Source organism: Meriones unguiculatus, chromosome 3 (genome assembly GCF_030254825.1).
Source record: "Meriones unguiculatus strain TT.TT164.6M chromosome 3, Bangor_MerUng_6.1, whole genome shotgun sequence".
Lineage (NCBI taxonomy): Eukaryota > Metazoa > Chordata > Mammalia > Rodentia > Muridae > Meriones > Meriones unguiculatus.
Window position 1 is genome coordinate 181,391,235 of NC_083351.1, and position 18,025 is coordinate 181,409,259.

Sequence of the window (18,025 nt, forward strand, 5' to 3'; positions counted from 1 at the left end):
CAGGAGAGGAACTCAGGTGGAGGAACTCAGAGTTCAGGATGGAGAGGAACACACGGCTGCCAGGAGGAGACTTCCATCCAGCCCTTCAAAAAGTTCCAGCTTGTTCCTTTCACCTGTTTCCTGTGCCTTGGTTACTATCCTGCAAGAAGAGACATTTCTTTATTGATTTCAACTGTTTGTTATGACAAGGATCCAAGGCTGTTTACAAAAACACACAGCAAAACAGAATGAGGCAATAAGGAAATCTGATGAGCTAAGGCAAAGGAGAGGGGTATGCTGTGCAGAAGGAAGCTCTCCCCGGTCTTGGAAGGTTCCAGATGCCCTTGGGGCCTTTTCTTCCTCCCATCTCAACATGCTCAGGGGTAGTTTGTAGCTTTTTCCTGATTCTTCTTGAACCATTTGGGAGCCTGCAGAGGACAGTGTCTGCAGAGGGGAGCGCTCAGTACCTGTCATATCCATAGTAAACGTTGGGTACGTGGGAGTGTGAAAGTCACTTTGTGGACTGAGAAAACAGTGAATCTCTAGCTCCCAAACTTAGAGTGAGGCTGTGTGGGAGAAGCATGGGTGGCTGCTTGCCCCTGCTCAGTGTGCTCTGACTAATCTGGAGCTGGGGGCAGGAACCATAGCGTATTCTCCACAGCTAGAGAGAGAGGCCTGGATTGGTAACGCAATAAAGTGTTACAGTGCTATGCACACTCCAGGACTGGCCGGTCCCATCCTGCTCAGAGTGTGGCCCCAGACCAGCAGGATCAACTCCTCGACATTTATCTGAAATGTGAATTTTTGACTCTAGCCCAAACCTGTGGCATCGTAATCTCTGGAGTAGAGCCCAGTGGTTGATTTGTGCTGTGAGACTTCCTTACATATGCTTAAAGTCTCAGAGAGGTCTGCAGAGAAGGCTCAGTGCTTAAAAGCTGCTCTCCCAGAGGACCTAAGTTTAGTTTCAGCAGTCTATAGCATACACCTATAGCCCCAGCTCCAGGAGATCTAATGTCTTCTTCTGGCCTCCATGGGCGCGCGTGCACGCGCGCGCACACACGCGCACACACACACACACACACACACACACACCAGCATCCACACAGACACACGTAAATACAAATACATGTTTTTTCAGTTTAATAAGCACCAGGTTAAGCACCCTTTCTCAGCAGTAAAAGACTTTATTTCTACCCCACTGTTAACAATTAAAGAAATATATCTTATACACTGTCTAAACTAATAAGGAATATTGAAAAATAATGGAGCACGGGTGAAAATGGAAAAGCAAAGAGCTCGTATCCTAAGCAATCAGAGCCCAGGAAGCCAAACCAGAGAGTATAAAGCACGAAAAACAGAAGATAAATGCAGGTTGAGTCTTCTGTAGCTAAAATGCTTAAGACTAATAATTTTTAGATTTTTGCATATCAGAATCAAATATTCTAGGATGGAATCTGAGTCTAAATGTAGAATTTACTTCTTTCATATATATGTGTGTGTAGATAACCTCTAAGTAACTTCATTAAATATTTGTAATGACATTATGTGTGACACAAAGATTCAGAGCTTGGAGTTTCCTACTTGTGGCATCTTGTTGGAGCATTTCGGGTTTGGAGACTAGGGATTTTCACCATGTAAAACCGAATCGATCATCACAATAAAAGCAGCCAGTATAATCTCCCCACTGAGAAAACAGAAGCTGTCAAGTTCATTTGAAATAATCCCAATCACTAATGGTTTACTATCATCACACCTACTTTTTTCCTTATCTTTTCTCTTTGCTTCAGTGTGTCTTTCTCGGGGACTTTCCCCTACTCCCTTCAAGAGATTAACGGCCCCGTCATGGCTTTTTTGTGGTGCTGTCTATTTTCTTGAGCGTACATACCAAGGGTGCAGTTTGAAAGTCCTGTGATGATTTAATCGTTCTGTCTCCCTTTCCACACAGCTCCTTGAGGACAGAGACATAACAGTTTCTGCTCAGCCTACTCTTTAGTGTCATCCCTGCTTAATGAATGAAAGTATAGGAACGTGTAGGAACATGTCATTAGACACGTGGAAACAAGTAGAAATCACGACCTGACATATCACTAGGAACTTAATAATATTAATGCCAGATGAACTAATAAAATGGTTTAATTAAATGTTCGAGCAATGCTTCTTAAACTTTCCCATGCATTAGAATGTTCTTGTTAAAACATAAATTTATGGGCCACACCCATAGAGATTTTCTTTCAGCAGACCTTGGGCAAGTCCATAGATACTGGGTTTATGTCAGGCTCCCGTGGTCCAGGAGCCATTTCGGAGCAGTGTGCAGGACAGCAGTGTACATACATCCTGTCATGTAGCCCAGGATGACTTAGATTTCCATATGTAGATGAGGATCACTTTGCATCTCTGATCCTCTCTCTCTCCTTGCTGCTGGGATTGCGATCGTACGCCACCGTGTGCCGTTTTTGCAGAATGGGGGAGGGAACATAGGACATCCTGCACGCTAGGCAAGTTGGACTTGCTCCATTCCTGGCCCTGCGGTAGAGATTTGAGCCACAAGCTTTCATGCACCAAGCAATAATGTACCTAAATAAAAAGGTAAATCCAGAAAAGCAATGGGATGGGAAGGTTTATCACAGGCTCTAGTCTTTGCTGGAACAAGTGGATAAGGTTATAAGATTGAAATGATATAATTAATACCGTATTTATAATTAATCTTCTATTTATAATAATATAAATAATATAATTAATAAAGTTGATCTAACAACCTTGACAGGAACTAAAATGCGTATCTTTTTAGTATTATGTGTCAGCTCCAAAAATTGTTTAACCACTCAAAATCCTAAAGCTTCTGTCTTGGGAGAGGAAAACAAAGGGCCTAAGAAAACTATAATATGTGTGACCAAATATTGATATCAGGAATGTACAAATAATTTAGCAATTTTTAAAGGAAATTCACAAAAGAAAAAACTATTGTTAATTATACAAGAAAAATAATCAATGTCCTCTGAAATCAAAGAAATGGAAAATAAAACCTGTAGTGTAATTGGGCCCTCCCTCCCAGGTCAATATGCAAAACAGCCAGGTATCGAGAGTACAGTGTGTGGATGATGGTGCTGTGGTTGCCAGCAGCCTCCTGAAGGCATGCCCCTTCCCCACCTCTACCCCTAGAACGTCCCCGGCAGGCTCCTGAGTGGAGAGCTTTCTTTTGCAATCCTGTGCCAAACTAATGAGCAGATGTGCAAAAGCCCCTGCAAGGGCGTGGATTACAGCGTTTTTTTGTTTTTTTTTTATAAGGGAGGGGAGTGACTTGAAACAATATGAATGTTCCTTGGTGGAGGGCAACTGGCTCAGCAAATTCCCAAGTCCCATGGGAGCCATACAGCCGATAAAGGCCGTCCTGGAGATCAATACTTATTGATTGGGCAAGATGTCCACAAAGTATTGTCGATTGAATACACCAGGTTACAAAGAGGATATTGATCAGGGCTAGCTAATTCAAGGCCATAGGAGCCAGACAAATGGTAGCAGCAGAAAAACGCCCTAGAGGAGGGTGAAGAGGGCCTGGGGCAGGGCGGGGCAGCTGGTGTTGCACTGGGGTATGATGTTCTCCTTGGTGTAGGGATCACAGAAGATAGCTCTTGCTCCTTTTAAAAACAGCGAGCTTGTGCTTATCAGTATTTTATAACTGACCCCAAATGAACCATTTTCTATCAGACATCTTTAAAGGAGAATTTAGGCAGATCCTAGAGAGATATGAAGATAAAGTCTGGTGATGGGTTAGCTAGATGGTCCAGGGGTTAAAGTGCTTACCTCATTACATCATATGCCTGATACCTGGGTTTGATCCCCCAAACCTGAAAGGTGGAAGGAGAGAACCAACCCCATAAAGTTGTTCTCTGACCTCTACATGTACTCTGAGGCACACAAGCACCTGCACACACATCAGATGCGTGTACAATTAAATAAATAAGTAAATATTTAAGCCTAGTGAGGACCAAGAAGTGGTATCCCAACTCTGCTGGGTGGAGACACCCTGGAGATAAGGGACCATGGTTGTGACCCCTGCAGTGAGGAGGGCTTGCAGAAAGGCTGATGGAAAGGTTGACTTTGGAGTCGGCTGGGTCTCCTGAGCTCCAGGGCTGGAGCTTTCGAGACCAGGAAGTGCCAGCACTGTTCTCAGTATTTCACTCTCAGAGCTAACCCTCACAGCAGTCCTCTCGGACGGCCCTCCTGTTATCTCTCTCATACAGGTAGGAAAGTGGAGGGACACAGTGGTTAGGGCTGGAGAGTTGGCTTGGTTTATAAAGTGCTTGCATGCAACATGAGGACCTGAATTCAGATCCCCAGGACTCAGGGGAAAAGCCAGAGGCAGCAGCGTAATCCTGGAGCTGGGAGAATGGAGAAGGGTGGGTTCCTGGAGCACATTGGCTAGCCAGTCACCCCAAATCAGTGAGCTCCAGACTTAGCAAGAGGCCTTGTTTCAGAAGACAGAGCATACAGCCGTGAAGGAGAACACCCAAAGCTGACCTCGGGCCTCCATGTGTGTTAGAAACCATGCACATACGTGTACATGCCACTGTCCCCGAACCCCCACCAGACACAGCAGTCTCACTGTCAGAGGTTATAAGACAGGCCATTTCAGGATTTGAAACTGATGGTACAACTCCACTGTCCAAGTTGAGTGTGGTTGGTGATCCCAGAATGAAGAGGATTTGGGGACTAGGAGATGAGATGCTGATGTCGTGGTGGGGCAGGCACCTGTTCTCATACCTCTTTCTCCTTCTGCAGAAACCGGAAATTACACCTGCGAGTTCTGTGGGAAGCAGTACAAGTACTACACCCCCTACCAGGAGCACGTGGCCTTACATGCCCCCATCAGTGAGTCTCTCTTCTCCAGTTAGGGGATGGGGAGACCTTGGGAGGGGCAGCGGTTAGCCACTGGCCAGCACTCTGGAGCCTTGCCAGAGAAGGTGCCAGCCAGCAAGGTGAGCTTGGGTCTTGGCTATCAGGTGTCTGGGTCATGAGGTAGACTGTGAGGTAGAATCACCTAGAAAACCTACTAACCCTCTCACAGCTCAGGGGACTGGCTCTCATAGATTGGGCATCAGGAAAGCGGCTGTGATTTGTCCAAGAACTGCAGCAGGTCCTGTCTCCACTTTCTCCAAATACCTGCACATTGTGAACTTTCTGACACTGCACACCACCGTGAAAGCTATCCAGGGATGTAGCTTTCCTCCTAGTTGGCCAAAGCCCAACCTGTGTGGTGGTAGGGTGCCTGCAGAAGACAGCCCTTATGCTGGTGGTAGAAAGCTAAAGAGGCAGAAGGTAGACTGAGGTGAGAGACAGAAGACCTGAAATCAAGGCCCCAGGGTCACAGGCTTACTGGAGACCATGACCCACCGTCCCTGGATCCTCTCCTGACAAGACTAAGAAGGCTCTCCTTGGGCCCTCTATCGTACATCTGGCCCTCCATTCTCTGTATGCCTGAAAGCCTCCCTGGTGACTTCCCAGTGTCTTTCTGCATATGACAGTCAGGGGAAGGTCCATCCCTAAGTGTATGAGCCAGAGTGCCTTGGTTTTTCACCTATACAAGTGGAAACATAAGTTGTGATGAGGTAGGACTTACATGGCCTCTGAGGCAGCAGGGACGGGGGTGTAGGAGCCTCTGCTAATTTTCCTGTGTGGACATTCACTGCAGAAGTATGGGAATCATCCCTCATTCTGAGCATGGCAAGAGCTGGGGAGAGGGACAGCGTCTAAGCCACTACCTGAGGTAGTCCCAGACCTTCAGTAGCAGCATAGGCAAGTGGCTGCCCTGAGGGTATTCAGGTAGGGGGAGAGGTGTCCAGTGCTTGAAAGGGGGTATCAGCAGCTTCCTAAGGAATTCCTCTCTGCTGGCAGAGTGGTGAGGCTGACCAAAAGACCACCTCTCTTTGGATGGCAGCTTCATCTGGTTTGGTGCTGGGATATTGTGTGACCCTTTGCCTCATGAGCTTCTCAGGGCCCAGCTTTCCCAGCTGTGGGAGTTCTTGAGGTCTTTCTATCCCAGAATATGGACTGACACCTGTGACAGGATGTGACTTTCAGATAGGCATCTATTGTGGCCCTAATGCACGCTATGTAGCCACACCATGTAGAGGAAATGTCAGAGACACTACTGGATGGGTACCATTCTGTCTATTTGATTTCTATTCATGATGCTGGTGCCCAGGCATTGAGGCTGTTTGTGGGTAGCTGCTGCCTAGTGCCAGAGAGGATGCTATCCAGAATGCACTTAGAGGCATATTCACAAGGCCAAAGGCAGCTGGGTTTCAGCATCTTTCTCTTCTTTTCTACCCAGAGCATGTTAATATGATCATGGTGTTAGAAAGATGGGGGTAATCTGAACCCCTTTAGGCAGATGCAAGCCTACCCTGTCACCCTGAAGCTGTACAGCCTCTTTTGGCCATGACAAGAAGGGGAACACCACTCGCACCCTAACATCCTGGTGCTTCCCTCCCAAAGGGCTTCTACATCTCTTTCTTATTTGCATTTGATGTTTGTCTCTGTTGTAGACTCTTTTTCTGCATCTGTTTGTTGAGTATATTTCTTTGATGTCTTCTGCAGACTTTAGAAGCGCCTTTTGAAATGCAGCATGAGATTTCGGCTGGTTTCAGCAAAGGATAGCGTCTGTAAGGCTGGGCAGAAGACAGTGGCCTCAGGAGTGGATCTGTGTAGCGCTGGCTCTGGGAGAGTTAGGAGATGAGTGTATAGTGGTGATTGGGTGGTGGCCATGGCTGGCATGTGTCCCTGGGTCTTGTGAGATCTAGAAGGCTGATTGCAGAAGTTCTCGCGAGGCCCATGTATGCAGTCATGTCTGCTTTTGACTTCACTCACAAAACATATTTAAGACTCATGTGTATCATAATATCAGCTCTTTTCTTAACTGCTGATGGATGCCCCACTGTGCAAAATCTGAGTCTGTTTGATCAAATACTTGTTCAGGTGGGTCAGTTCCAGCTTTAGGCTGGTGTGATTAGAGCTACTGTGAAATGCTTGTGTGATGCTTTCTCTGGGCTTATGGGTTATGCCTAAGGATGACTACCAAGGGGTGGAGCTACCAGGGAATAGATTTGTTTCTTTTTTCTGAGAACCAACAAACCATCTTCCAAACAGCCCATAGTGTCTCAGCCTCCCCAGGAATTCTGCTGCCGGGTTCCCAGGTGTTGGATGCATGGGCTGTCTGTTCCTCATTGTTCTAGTGTATGTACAGTGGCATCTTGTGGATTTGACTTCTGTGTCCTTGGTAACCAGTGAGGTTCAACATCTTTCCATTGGCTAACTGTCCATTTCCTTATTTTAGTCTGGAAAATATTTGTGTAGATGATTTTTCTCATTGTTTTTTTTTTTTTTTTTTAAGTTTGGTTGCTTGTCCTTTCATTGGCTGTTGAAAATCTTAGCCCATTTGAGTTGGTCCATGTTCTTCATCACATGGGTATTTCCCTGCCTCTGTGAGTTTCTGTGCAGCCCACACTGAAGAGCAGGTGATTTTCATTCATGAAGCATAATTTATAATTCTTTCCCATAGTAAGTGATTTCCGGACCTTCCTCATGCGTCCTTGCCTACCTCATAATGGTGAGGCTCTCTTCTTTGCCTTTTAGGCGTGTTGTAGGTCATTTTAGCTCCCACACTTGGGTCTGCAGTTGAGTTACGTTCACCTGAGACTGGGCTGAGGTGAAAGGTTGGTCTTATTCTGTGTAGACTCCTGGTAGTCTGACACTGTTTGTTGAAGTTACCTTTTGTTCAGTGCCTCTGTACCCTTGCTATGACCAGTGAATGTCTAAGGGCGAATGTCTTTTTTTCCTACTCATCCATTTTTCAATCGTTATAAATACACCATTAGTCTTATTTATTACAGGTCTTTAGGAACTATTAAAACAGCTCTTCTTAGATTTTCAACTTTATTTCTCCATCTTAAAAAATATATGGCTCATCCAGGAACTTTATTTTTCACATAAATACTAGAGGCTTGCCAATTCCTACCAAAATAATAATGATGAGAGAGAGAGGAGAAAGAAGGGGAGGACAGAAGAAGAGAAAAGGAGGAAGGAAGAGGAGAAGGAGGAAGAAGAAAAAAAGGAGGGGGGAGGAATGGGGGCAGAAAGAAAAAGAATCAGTTGAAATTTTGTTTAGGATTACATTGAATCTGTAGATGGATTTGAAGCACACTGGCATTGCAGTGGCGGGTCTTTGATCCGTGGCTGTGGTGGTGGGTATCCCAGACAACCCCTAGCCATGGTGTAGTCGAGTACTCCCCGAATCTGAGGCTCCTTTGGTTTCTCTCAGTCTTAACACCTCTTTCATTAGGTATCATGTGTCTTGTGATGCTACTGTAATTTCTTAAACTTGAGTTTCCTGGTGGTTCCTGCTGTTGAATAGGAGCAGTAGAATTTTGCATTCTAGATTGTATCCTGCAAGTTTATCAGATTTGCTCAGCGGTTCTTGTAGGTTCCTTCTTTTGTAGATTGTGTGCTCATGATGAAATGATCTGCTAATAAAAACAACTCTCTTCTCCCCGGTCTGCATTCTTATTGAAATCTGAGGGGGTTGTGCTCATCACAGTCCTGTTTTAGGGTGTGTTGCAGTGTGGAATGGAGGAAATCAACAGGTGCATCTGCCTGCTCCCCCATCACAGGGTTCCGTTTCTCACTGCTAAGTGCCAGCATTTTCATCAGTACCTATTGTATTAGCTCAGGCTGCCCTTCACTCAGAGTTTGCTGGAAGTTGAGTCTGTAAATTAGGGTTATGTGGCTTTTTTTTTCTGTCCAGATGATTGTGTACATTCTTAACTTTTTTGTTTGCTTGTCTTTTGCTCGTGTAGTAGATGACACTTTTTTAAATGAGTCGTTGTGCCTATGTTTTATTAAAATAGGTTGAGACTATCAGAAAATCAGAGTATGACATGAACTGAAGAAAGTTACAACATTGGGATGTCTCTTCTTTGCCAAAATTTGCTTCAAGAAAGTATATATTTAATGTATAACAACCATGATTATATATACACACATATACATATATAGAAACATACACTGAAGATGCCATCATTGAGGTTTTTGCAGAGGAGTTCTAAATTACAGGATTGGTTACTCTGCTTTCAAGGGCATGTTTTCTACTCACTTCTGTATAACATTTCTCAGGATTTTCCCTGACATTTAACCAAGCTCTCCCAAGGGCAGAGGACTACAATCTTTGATTAGGAATGTGCCCCATAACCAACCAGTGGGGTGTTCTTCCTTAATCAAGAAAGTAAATATTTTTAATGAGTCTTTAAAACACAAAATACCACCAATGAAATATATTAATCCCATAACAAAGTTCCCAGTATTTAGAGTGTAAAGTGGCAAGCTTTGGTCCATGTATGCACCAAAATTCAGATAATGAATGTAAAGCCACAGTCACCCTCTGCCCTTTTCCTGTCCCTTATTTACCATGTTCTCCTACCCCGGCAGTCACCAATCTGAAGAATTTGCAGAGTTGGAATTACTTTCTATAAATATTTTATAGAAATTTAACATTATATTGTCAGGCCTGGCATTTTCTTCATAAGAAAAATCATTTATAAAATGTATTCCCTTAGTGAATTAATGACTTTAAAAAATTACTTGATTTTTAGTTTAATTCTGTTGTAGTCAAATATATGTTGTGATTCTAATCTTCGGAATTTATTGAATTTTGTTTTATGATCTCCCATATATATGATCTCTCTTTGCTACATGTTACATGTCCTCTTGATCATAATTAATTAGTTAATTAATTATGAGTAAGTTTGTGATATGTTTTATAGTGTCAGTTAGGTTAAATTTGTTGACAATGTTCAAGTCTCTGTAGCCTTTCTTGACTTCAAAAAGAAATTGGTTTGCCTTATTGGGTTCTAAGCCAAAAGCCTCGGAAGCCCCACCTGTCACTATGGCTTTTTCCATTTCCTCTTTAAGATGCATCCATTTTGAGCAGTTTGTTTGGATGTCCAGTGCTAGATGCACACGGTATGTCATTGTGTCTTGAAGAGCTGAAGTAACGTTGTAAATGGTGCAGTGTTCTTTATCTCTAATATCAGTTCTTCTGAAATCTCCCCTGTCTTATATTATGGCTGCCACATAGAGGGCTTTTCTGCTCATGTTTATGTGGTGCTTCTCTCCCCAGGCTTTTGTTTTATTCTGTTTGTGTCACTTTAAGTATAATGATATAGTTAGTTCTTATTCCTTTATCTACTGTGGTAATCTGTGCTCCTCTCCTTTTAGAATATTTACAATTTTTATTTTAAGCTTCAGATTAAAATGGAACATATAAACCAGACATGATGATACATGTCTTTTATCATAGCACTCAGGAGACAAAGACACAAGGTTCTCTGTGAGTGCAAGGCTAGCCTGGTCTACCTAGTGACAGAGAAACTCTGTTACACACACACGCACACACACAAATGGAGCATATAGTCATGATATAATAAATGTGGAAAAAGCAAGTAGAATTGTTCCTTTTTGATTAAACAGTTTGATACATTTACGTTTAATATAGCTTATTGATATGATTGGATTCCTTTTGCCATATGCATTTTTCTATTTGTTCATATTGTTCATTTTCACTCTTATTTTCTTGCATGCTGTAGTACTAATCACATATTTTTAAATTCATTAATATTTGCCATTAGCACTCTTTTGTTGCATTTATAATAGCTGCTTTAGAGTGTTGTCTCATAATTTTATCATCATTTTATTTCTAGGTTTCTTCTAATTGGTTTTCCTTCCGATTTTTACCTATTTTCCCGGTTCCCCTCAGAAGTAACTGCTTTGTGCTGCACACTTTAGATGGTGTTGTACGGACCTGACTGGGTTGCGTTTTCTTTCTTTGGAAAGTGTTACCTTTGTCTGGCAGGTAGGTGATTTTCTTGCAGAGCAACTTGATGCATCAGTCTCTTGTTTTTAAGCTAGGTTAGAGCGAGTCAGGAGTTGTTCTTATTTCCCAGTTGCGGTACTTCTTCCAAGGCCTTCCTGTGACTCTGCTGAAGTCATCAGGCCTTCTCTTCTCTGTAGGGCCTGAAAGATCTCCTAATCTTGTACAACTTCTTTGATACCTCTGAGTCCTCACTCACTTTGGCTGTTTCCTCTTTGCAGAGACTCATTCTATACAGATGAGTTAGAATTCAGCTAAAGCCTTTAAGGAAGCCTCACTGCACATTTCTGGAATTCTTTCTTGGCTCAATTATCTCTTCTTTGTTATTCTACCCTGCAGTGTCCAGCCTCATCAGGACTCCTGCCCTTGATCACTGTCCTTTTGATTCAGGTTCAGTGAATGGGCATGCCCACTGGGCCTTACTCTGGTCTCTGAGCTTACTATCTCCAGTGGAGAGTTTGGAATGAGCTGGGACTCACCAAGCCTGCTCCGTGGATCATACGCCTGCTGATAGGTCTGCAAGCTATGATTTGTCTAGCTTCTTCAGGAATTCCGGTTCTGTGCCAGTCACTGCATCCTGGCCAGAAGTCTTTCCAGGACAAAATGCCACAAAAGTTTCCCACCCATTCCATCTTCAGCCTTAGAGCATGTGATTTCTTGGCTTTGCCTCTTTATAGAGACAACCCATGTGATTTCTTGGCTTTGCCTCTTTCTAGAGACAACTCATGACTCTCTAGCCTCTTGCTTTTCTCTGAATTTTTTTTTCTGCCTTGGTTAATTGTTCAGCTTCCCGCAGGAGAGACTTTACACCCTGTCATTGTTTAGGTGTGTTATGTATAAAAATATGTTTCCTAAAATGGAGCCAGTCTCTCTGAGATACTCATTCCTAGTGCAAATCCAGCTAGCAGTGTTCCATGCGAGGTCAACATGCAGAGGAGACTGGTGGGTGATGTGAGTTGGGAACTTGCTGGGATCCATCTATGCTCAGGGTCAACCCATGGGGTCACCCTGAAGTAGGACTAGACCTTCATGACCCCATCTGCTTTGTCCTTCGGGGCAGTGGGAGAAAAGGATAGCCTGATGGCACCATTACAGCCTCTTGTTGAGCTTCTTGCCTGTAATGAACTCTACTTCAGTCTTCTGGCTTGTCAGTGCATTCCTTCATGGGTGGCATGTTACGTCTTGGTCCCTCCCTGTGATCCATTCAGTGCATGAAGATAAAGAGGACAAACTGGGCCACCACTTAGGCCTGTGGAGAGCAGGGTCATCAAAGGTCATAGCAAGTGTCATTGATGGCAGTCAGTTTCTGCCATCAGAAGGAAAGGAAGGGGTGATTGGAGGGATAGTCAAGAATGGCCGTCTTATGTAGGGTCCCTAAGGAAACGCTGTTCAGGCACAGCACATAGGTCCAAAAGTCAGTGTTAAGGGGTGAAAGGAAACAGCCTGGACAAAGGCCTTGAGCTTGGAGGAGAACAGGTTTTAGCGGAGTTGAGAAAGTGGAAAGGTGGGAGGCCCGAGTAGAGTCTAGTGAGGTGAGAAGGCCCAGGCAGGGCAGCTGGAACAAACCGATGCTTGCCTCGGTTTCATAGGCGCCCCGAAGTCCCTGATATAAAGAATGTCAGGATTTTCACAGCAGGAATCAACTGCGAAACAACCCTCAGAAATGGTTCTGCAGCAACAGAGATGGATCTCTGGGGAAAGCAGCTTGCCGGACTGCTGCTTGTGGACGTTGTCTTTGTGCCCAGGGTTCTGGCTGTGTGGGTCAGGGTCTTATGATGCTTAGAGCGCATAAGTGATATTCATAGACCTCCTTGAGCTTCTGGCTGCCTGAGCTCCTGTGTCACCCAGCACCTTCTTCCTGTGTATCCTTAGGAAATGCAGAGCTCCTGGGCCTGAGTTTCCCTGTCTCTAGGCAGGAAAATCAGTGGCAATCTCCTTGTGCAGAGCAATTGCTTGCAGAGCAGTTGCTTTAGGGTATATCTCTGGCTTCCTGGACATCTCATTGAATCCTTATGGGGCTGCCACTCTGAGAACGCCATCTTGCTTCACCACTGGAGGTAGCCATGGGAAACTATGTGCTCTGTAGAGTGCAGAGTCAAGGACTGTTGAGGCCAGAAGTCATGATGGGCTGGCCTTGAGAGTGAGCCTCCAGCCCTAAATTGTTCCTCCCATAGGAAGACAGTAGAGCTGTCAGAGGTGGCCCCAGGGCAGCAGCACCGTGTTGAGTGTGTTGGGTTATTCTGTGGTAACAGTGAAGAGGGGAAACTATCAGCCAAACTATCTTTCCTGTTTGACTCAAATCAGAAAGAGTGGGAGGGGAGAGAGGAAAAACGTGAGGTATCATTTGCCAGTGGGAGCTCCCCAGGCTTTTCTCAGACTGAGGCCCCGGGGATCACTTTAGCTAAGCCGGAGCATGTTAGAGCTGTGACTGAATGACACGGTCGTTCTCCTGGCACACAGGCCCCAGTCCTGAAGGCAAGCATCTCTGAGGTGCGCTCAGCTCCTCATGCAAGAGAACTGTGATTTGCACAGGGCCTGGATTCCTTTGGCCTCATCAGTACTAAGGATGACTGGAAGTTGAGGGCTGAAAGCCTTGCAGCTTGCCTCTGACATGGTAGTTTGAGTCTTCAATTCCCAATATGAGCACTGCTCTGAGAGCAGGATTGTAACAAGCGCCCGCCTCACAGAGCCAGAAAGCCAAATTGGTTCAAAGCAGTGACCCAGGCCCTTTGCACAGGTGGGGCCCTCTGGATGGTGCTCATTCTGAGATCCTCTCTCTCCGCCTGGTCCTGCTCTTTGCATTAGGGGCACATAGCTGTAGACCTTCCATGGTCTGGGGAAGCAGGCCTTGTCTGCGTCTCTTCAGAGTGGGTCAGTTCAGGCCCAGGCTCAGGGCATTGTGTCCATCCAAACAACCAGAGGTGGAAACCGCCTGAGAACCCGTTCATTCTCAGGACCTAGCTCCACAGAGGATATGGGTAAGAAAGGCTTCCCAAACCTCACAGGGAACAGGCATACCTCTGTGACAGTGAAAGGCCCTGAGTCTCCTAAGAGCAGCAGTTCCCAAACCCGGTCCACAGGGGTTTGTAGAGTTCCTCTCACTTCCCTGCTCCACCACTCAGCCCCAGGCTGCTGCTGCTTTTCATCAGCACTTAAGAGCCAGACTCCCTTTGAAAGGAAAAGGCTGAGGGGCCGACACACTGGAAAATATACTTAGCGCTAGGGTAACTAGTCCAGATGCCCCAAGTCTAAGGACAGAGACACTCAAAGACTGCACAGAGGTGATAAGGGCCAACACATAGCTCTGGGTATGGCCCCAAGGTCAGGCTTCCCTAAGGTGAAAAGAAAACTAGGGAAGATGCCTGACTTCCAAAGGTTCTTGGGCTGCTAGGGGGAGCATGAACCCTTGGTCTCCAAAGAATAAGGGCAGGTAGGGCAGATGCGTTGGAGTGGGCATTCAGGGACCTGTGGCCTAAGAGGCCGCTTACTCAGCAGGCCCCAAGGGCCCTCCAGGACTGAGAGCATGACCCTCTCAGGTACCGCCCCCGGGTGGGAGCCGCCGGAAGATCCAGACACGGGATCTGAGTGTTCCCATCCAGAGGTCACCCCATCTCCACGCTTCGTGGCAGCGAAGAGCCAGGCGAACCAGTCGGGGAAAAAAGCTCCGGCCTCCGTGGTCCGATGTGCCACCCTCTTACACCGCACCCCTCCGGCTAACCAAACTCAGCCGTTCCGAACTCCAAACTCGGGATCTCCAGCAAGCAAGGCAACTGCAGGTACTGATGGCTTCCGTTACCCCTGCCTCCCTGGCTCCCCACCCGCCACCTGCCATAGCCTCTCCCCTGAAGAAAGACTGCAGTTCCCACCATGCTTTGGGACAGACTGAGTCCCATGGCCTTTGGCCACCTCTATGACCCTGGAGACCAAGTTCTAGATCTCACCTGGAGGGTTATACAACAAAATTTACAAATATTTTAAAAGTAATTTGATATGTTTTTCTTAAATCATGGCCTAAGGGGTTCTGTTCCATTTGGCCTTTATGAAAATTTAAAGCTTTTTATGAAGAATTAATTGGAAGTGTTTGAACATGAGAAGAGTCTGTATACAATCTTGGGTTTCTGGCCATGTTGAGATGTCAGATCTGGCCCCTGGGCCTTGTTCCCACAGGGCAATGCGTGGTGCCTTCTTCACAGTGGTGTATGTGCATTCCCCATGTTCCACAATCCCATCACTCCCTGCAACGTCCCTGCCACAGCAACCTGATGGCAGGTATCACTTTTCATTGTGATCACACTGTTGTCTGAGACCATCCAGCCCAGTTCATCCTGTGTGGACCCCTTGTTGAGCTTACATTTTCACCTTTCAAAAAACTAACTTAAGCTGTTTCAGCATAGAGATGTTTTCCACCAAGTGGAGCGGCTGACTGGAGCTCTGTCTCCATGGCCTCCCCCTCCCTAGAGTTCACCCATGAAAGCCTCCAGGAGATAGAGGCTCAGCAAGAATCCAGAGCATGCCAGCTCCAGGAGTTTCAAGGCCCATGCAAAAAGGGGCTCTGGCTCCAGGTGACTGGGTAGCAAAGTCCCCTCTTATCATTTCTTTTAAAATATAAGACCTGCTATGTGCTAAGTGCCAGCTGGCAGGAATCCTGGACCACCCACCCAGATGATGGTGCTAGTCTTCCCGAGGCCGCAGATTGCCTTCTTTCATTTGCCGTCAGGAGGCCAAAGCTCTCTACCAAGCACAGACTGATTGTGTTGAGAGATCAGATGGATGAGCCACTGTGGTCATTTGGTGGCTGGCACCCTGGCTAGGTAATTAGTCGTGTGTGCCATTTCTCTGGTTTCAGAAGCTATTTTGTGTTTACTGTGCTCATAGCTCCCCAAAGGAGGGGACTCAGCCAGCCTCGCAGTGTGGAGTTTTCAGGTGCTGCGCTGTGACAGTTGTGGTTCTGGCTGCAGTTGGGAGGCTGAGTCGGTAGGATCTGGCCCTACTTGGGCTACAGAGAGGGTTCAAGGCTAGACTCGGCAACTTAGTTAGACCCTGTCTTAAAGTTAAAAAAAAAAAAAAAAAAGAGGGTTGAGGATATAGCTCAGTGAAAGGTGTGATTGTGGAAGGCCTTGCTTGGGCTTCCGTCCTCAGCACCTTAAAAGAATTAGGAAGACTGTCCATCATCGTCTCCCTGGTGCTAGACATTAACTCACCAAATGGGATCATGGCTTTTTGACTTGGCTCCCTTCTTGAGCTTTGTGGCTGAGTTTTTAAAGGTCTGCAGCTCTACAGAGAACTCTCTGTGTGGACTGGCATGGCATTTGGCAGTCATTGAATGTCACTGTCTCCAGGTAAGTGTCTAGCAGCATGCTTCTATGAGGCTTGGAAGCCCTAGTGGATCTTGGCTAATCATCTGGGTTCCAGGTTGGGAGAAGGAGATGACAGGGGCTGTGAAATGGTGCATGTGAGAGATGGAGGTTGTCACTGTCCTTTTCCTGGAGAGTATGGTTGTTTGTGTGCATGTGGAATGTACACATGAGTGCATATTTCACCTGACACACGACACACTGGTGTCCAACCAGAGGCCCTTGCACCAGGAAAGGCAAGCAATGGGGGACTTGCTGCAGGAGTTGGTGGCCTGAGTTGTGTTCACTCTTACCCACCTATGTGTTAGAACAAAAATTCTGCCTACCTGGCTGTACCCCTGTGAACACAGGCTAAGATAGAGAAGGGGATCCGTCCCTTCTTACGGGCGAGGCGCCTGCCCCCAGGTAGAACCCCACATGCTATCCTAGTGGGCCCAAAAGCCTGGTAGCTTCCGTTTGTTTCTCTGCCTGTTCAATGAGCAGTCTGCATAGCCTCGAGGTGTTGGCAAGATTAAAGGAGACCATGATGGCAAACTTCTCACCCAGTATCTGGTATACAGTAGGTACTCAAGAGTGAGAGCCCCTCACCCTCTGTAGATAGATATTGAATGGGTCTCTGCCAGTTTACAGGTGATCTGGAGGCACTCAACCCACAAAACACAGAGGGAACATGGTCTTTCTAAAGCAAGTAGCCTATACAGGTTATGGGAGACTTTGGGGTGAAGGTAAAAGAACTGAGCAGGCCTCTAGGAATGCCTCTGGCTGCCTTTCTCATCTGTCACTCACATCATCCATGACCCCAGGGCACTAACATCCAGCACTTTGTTGGGTAGCAAGGACCTGCTGGTGTTGTTTTTCCAAGTGATTTCTTAGACACACCTGGAAGGCTAGCCCAGAATCTTACTTTAAAATCCCTATATTTTGAGGGTATCATAAGTTAAAGCCCACTGGCTCTCCTGGTCAGTTTCTCTGAGCCTTGGGTAACCTCATCCAAGTTGCTTAAAGGAGCAGGGCTAGCTGTCTCTCTCAAGCTGACTTTCCTGAGACCTCATCTCCTGGATCAGCCATGCTCTGTAGTATGCAGAGCATCATGGGAAAGCTGGGTTATCTTCTGCTCATGCCGGTTGGGGCTATAAGTATAGAGTTTTGCTTGGCCGGGCCCATCTCTGCATTATGGGATTTCCAGAGTAATCCTGGGAGATGGTGAGCTTTTTGGAAGGTGTTAGAAAAGGCTTACAAGGAGCCACGCACTCCTCCCTCCCCTACATGAGTTCTGACTCTCCTCACCCAGCCCTTGGCCTTCCCAGAGCAAGTATAGAACTACACCCGATGACTTGATCTTACAAGCATATGGCCCGGGAGTAAAAAATAGGGCCCTGACCTGTTTGGTGCCAGCTCATTGGCTGCATTTCATCTGTGTTCTTGGGCAGGCCACCGCTTCCCTCTCCATCCCTATACAGCCCCAGGCACACATTCTCCAAGCTCCAGGGGCCTCCTGCCCACTGTGCCCTGACAGACAAGCTGACCATTCCCCATGGTATATTCCCTATTCTCTTTTCCCTCCCAGCAGAAAGCACCTTCAGTCGGCGAGTAGAAAGTAAAGCACAGAACCACTTTGAAGAGACCAATAGCAGCTCGCAAAACTCCAGCGGTAAGTGTGGCTGTGGTGTGACATGTGACATCAGGTGTGGCCTATACTGCGCTGTCCCCTCCTTCCACAGAAAGGCAGGTACCTTTGACTGGAGTCTTCTGGTGCGTGGCTGGGCTTGTT

The 18,025-nt window shown here is 46.2% G+C and overlaps 1 protein-coding gene across 8 annotated transcripts in view; it reads left to right on the forward strand.

The window, feature by feature from the left end:
• Positions 1-18,025, forward strand: part of Znf618 (zinc finger protein 618) — a 158,347-nt gene that overhangs the window by 120,099 nt on the left and 20,223 nt on the right. For 4 of the 8 annotated variants that reach the window (XM_060381174.1, XM_060381176.1, XM_060381177.1 and 1 more), the window contains 3 exons: positions 4,759-4,848; positions 14,437-14,676; positions 17,822-17,905. In XM_060381174.1, the coding sequence (XP_060237157.1) occupies positions 4,759-4,848; positions 14,437-14,676; positions 17,822-17,905 (414 nt within the window). The remainder of the gene's footprint in view (positions 1-4,758; positions 4,849-14,436; positions 14,677-17,821; positions 17,906-18,025) is intronic. The other 4 variants (XM_060381175.1, XM_060381178.1, XM_021650012.2 and 1 more) reach the window with 1 other exon arrangement.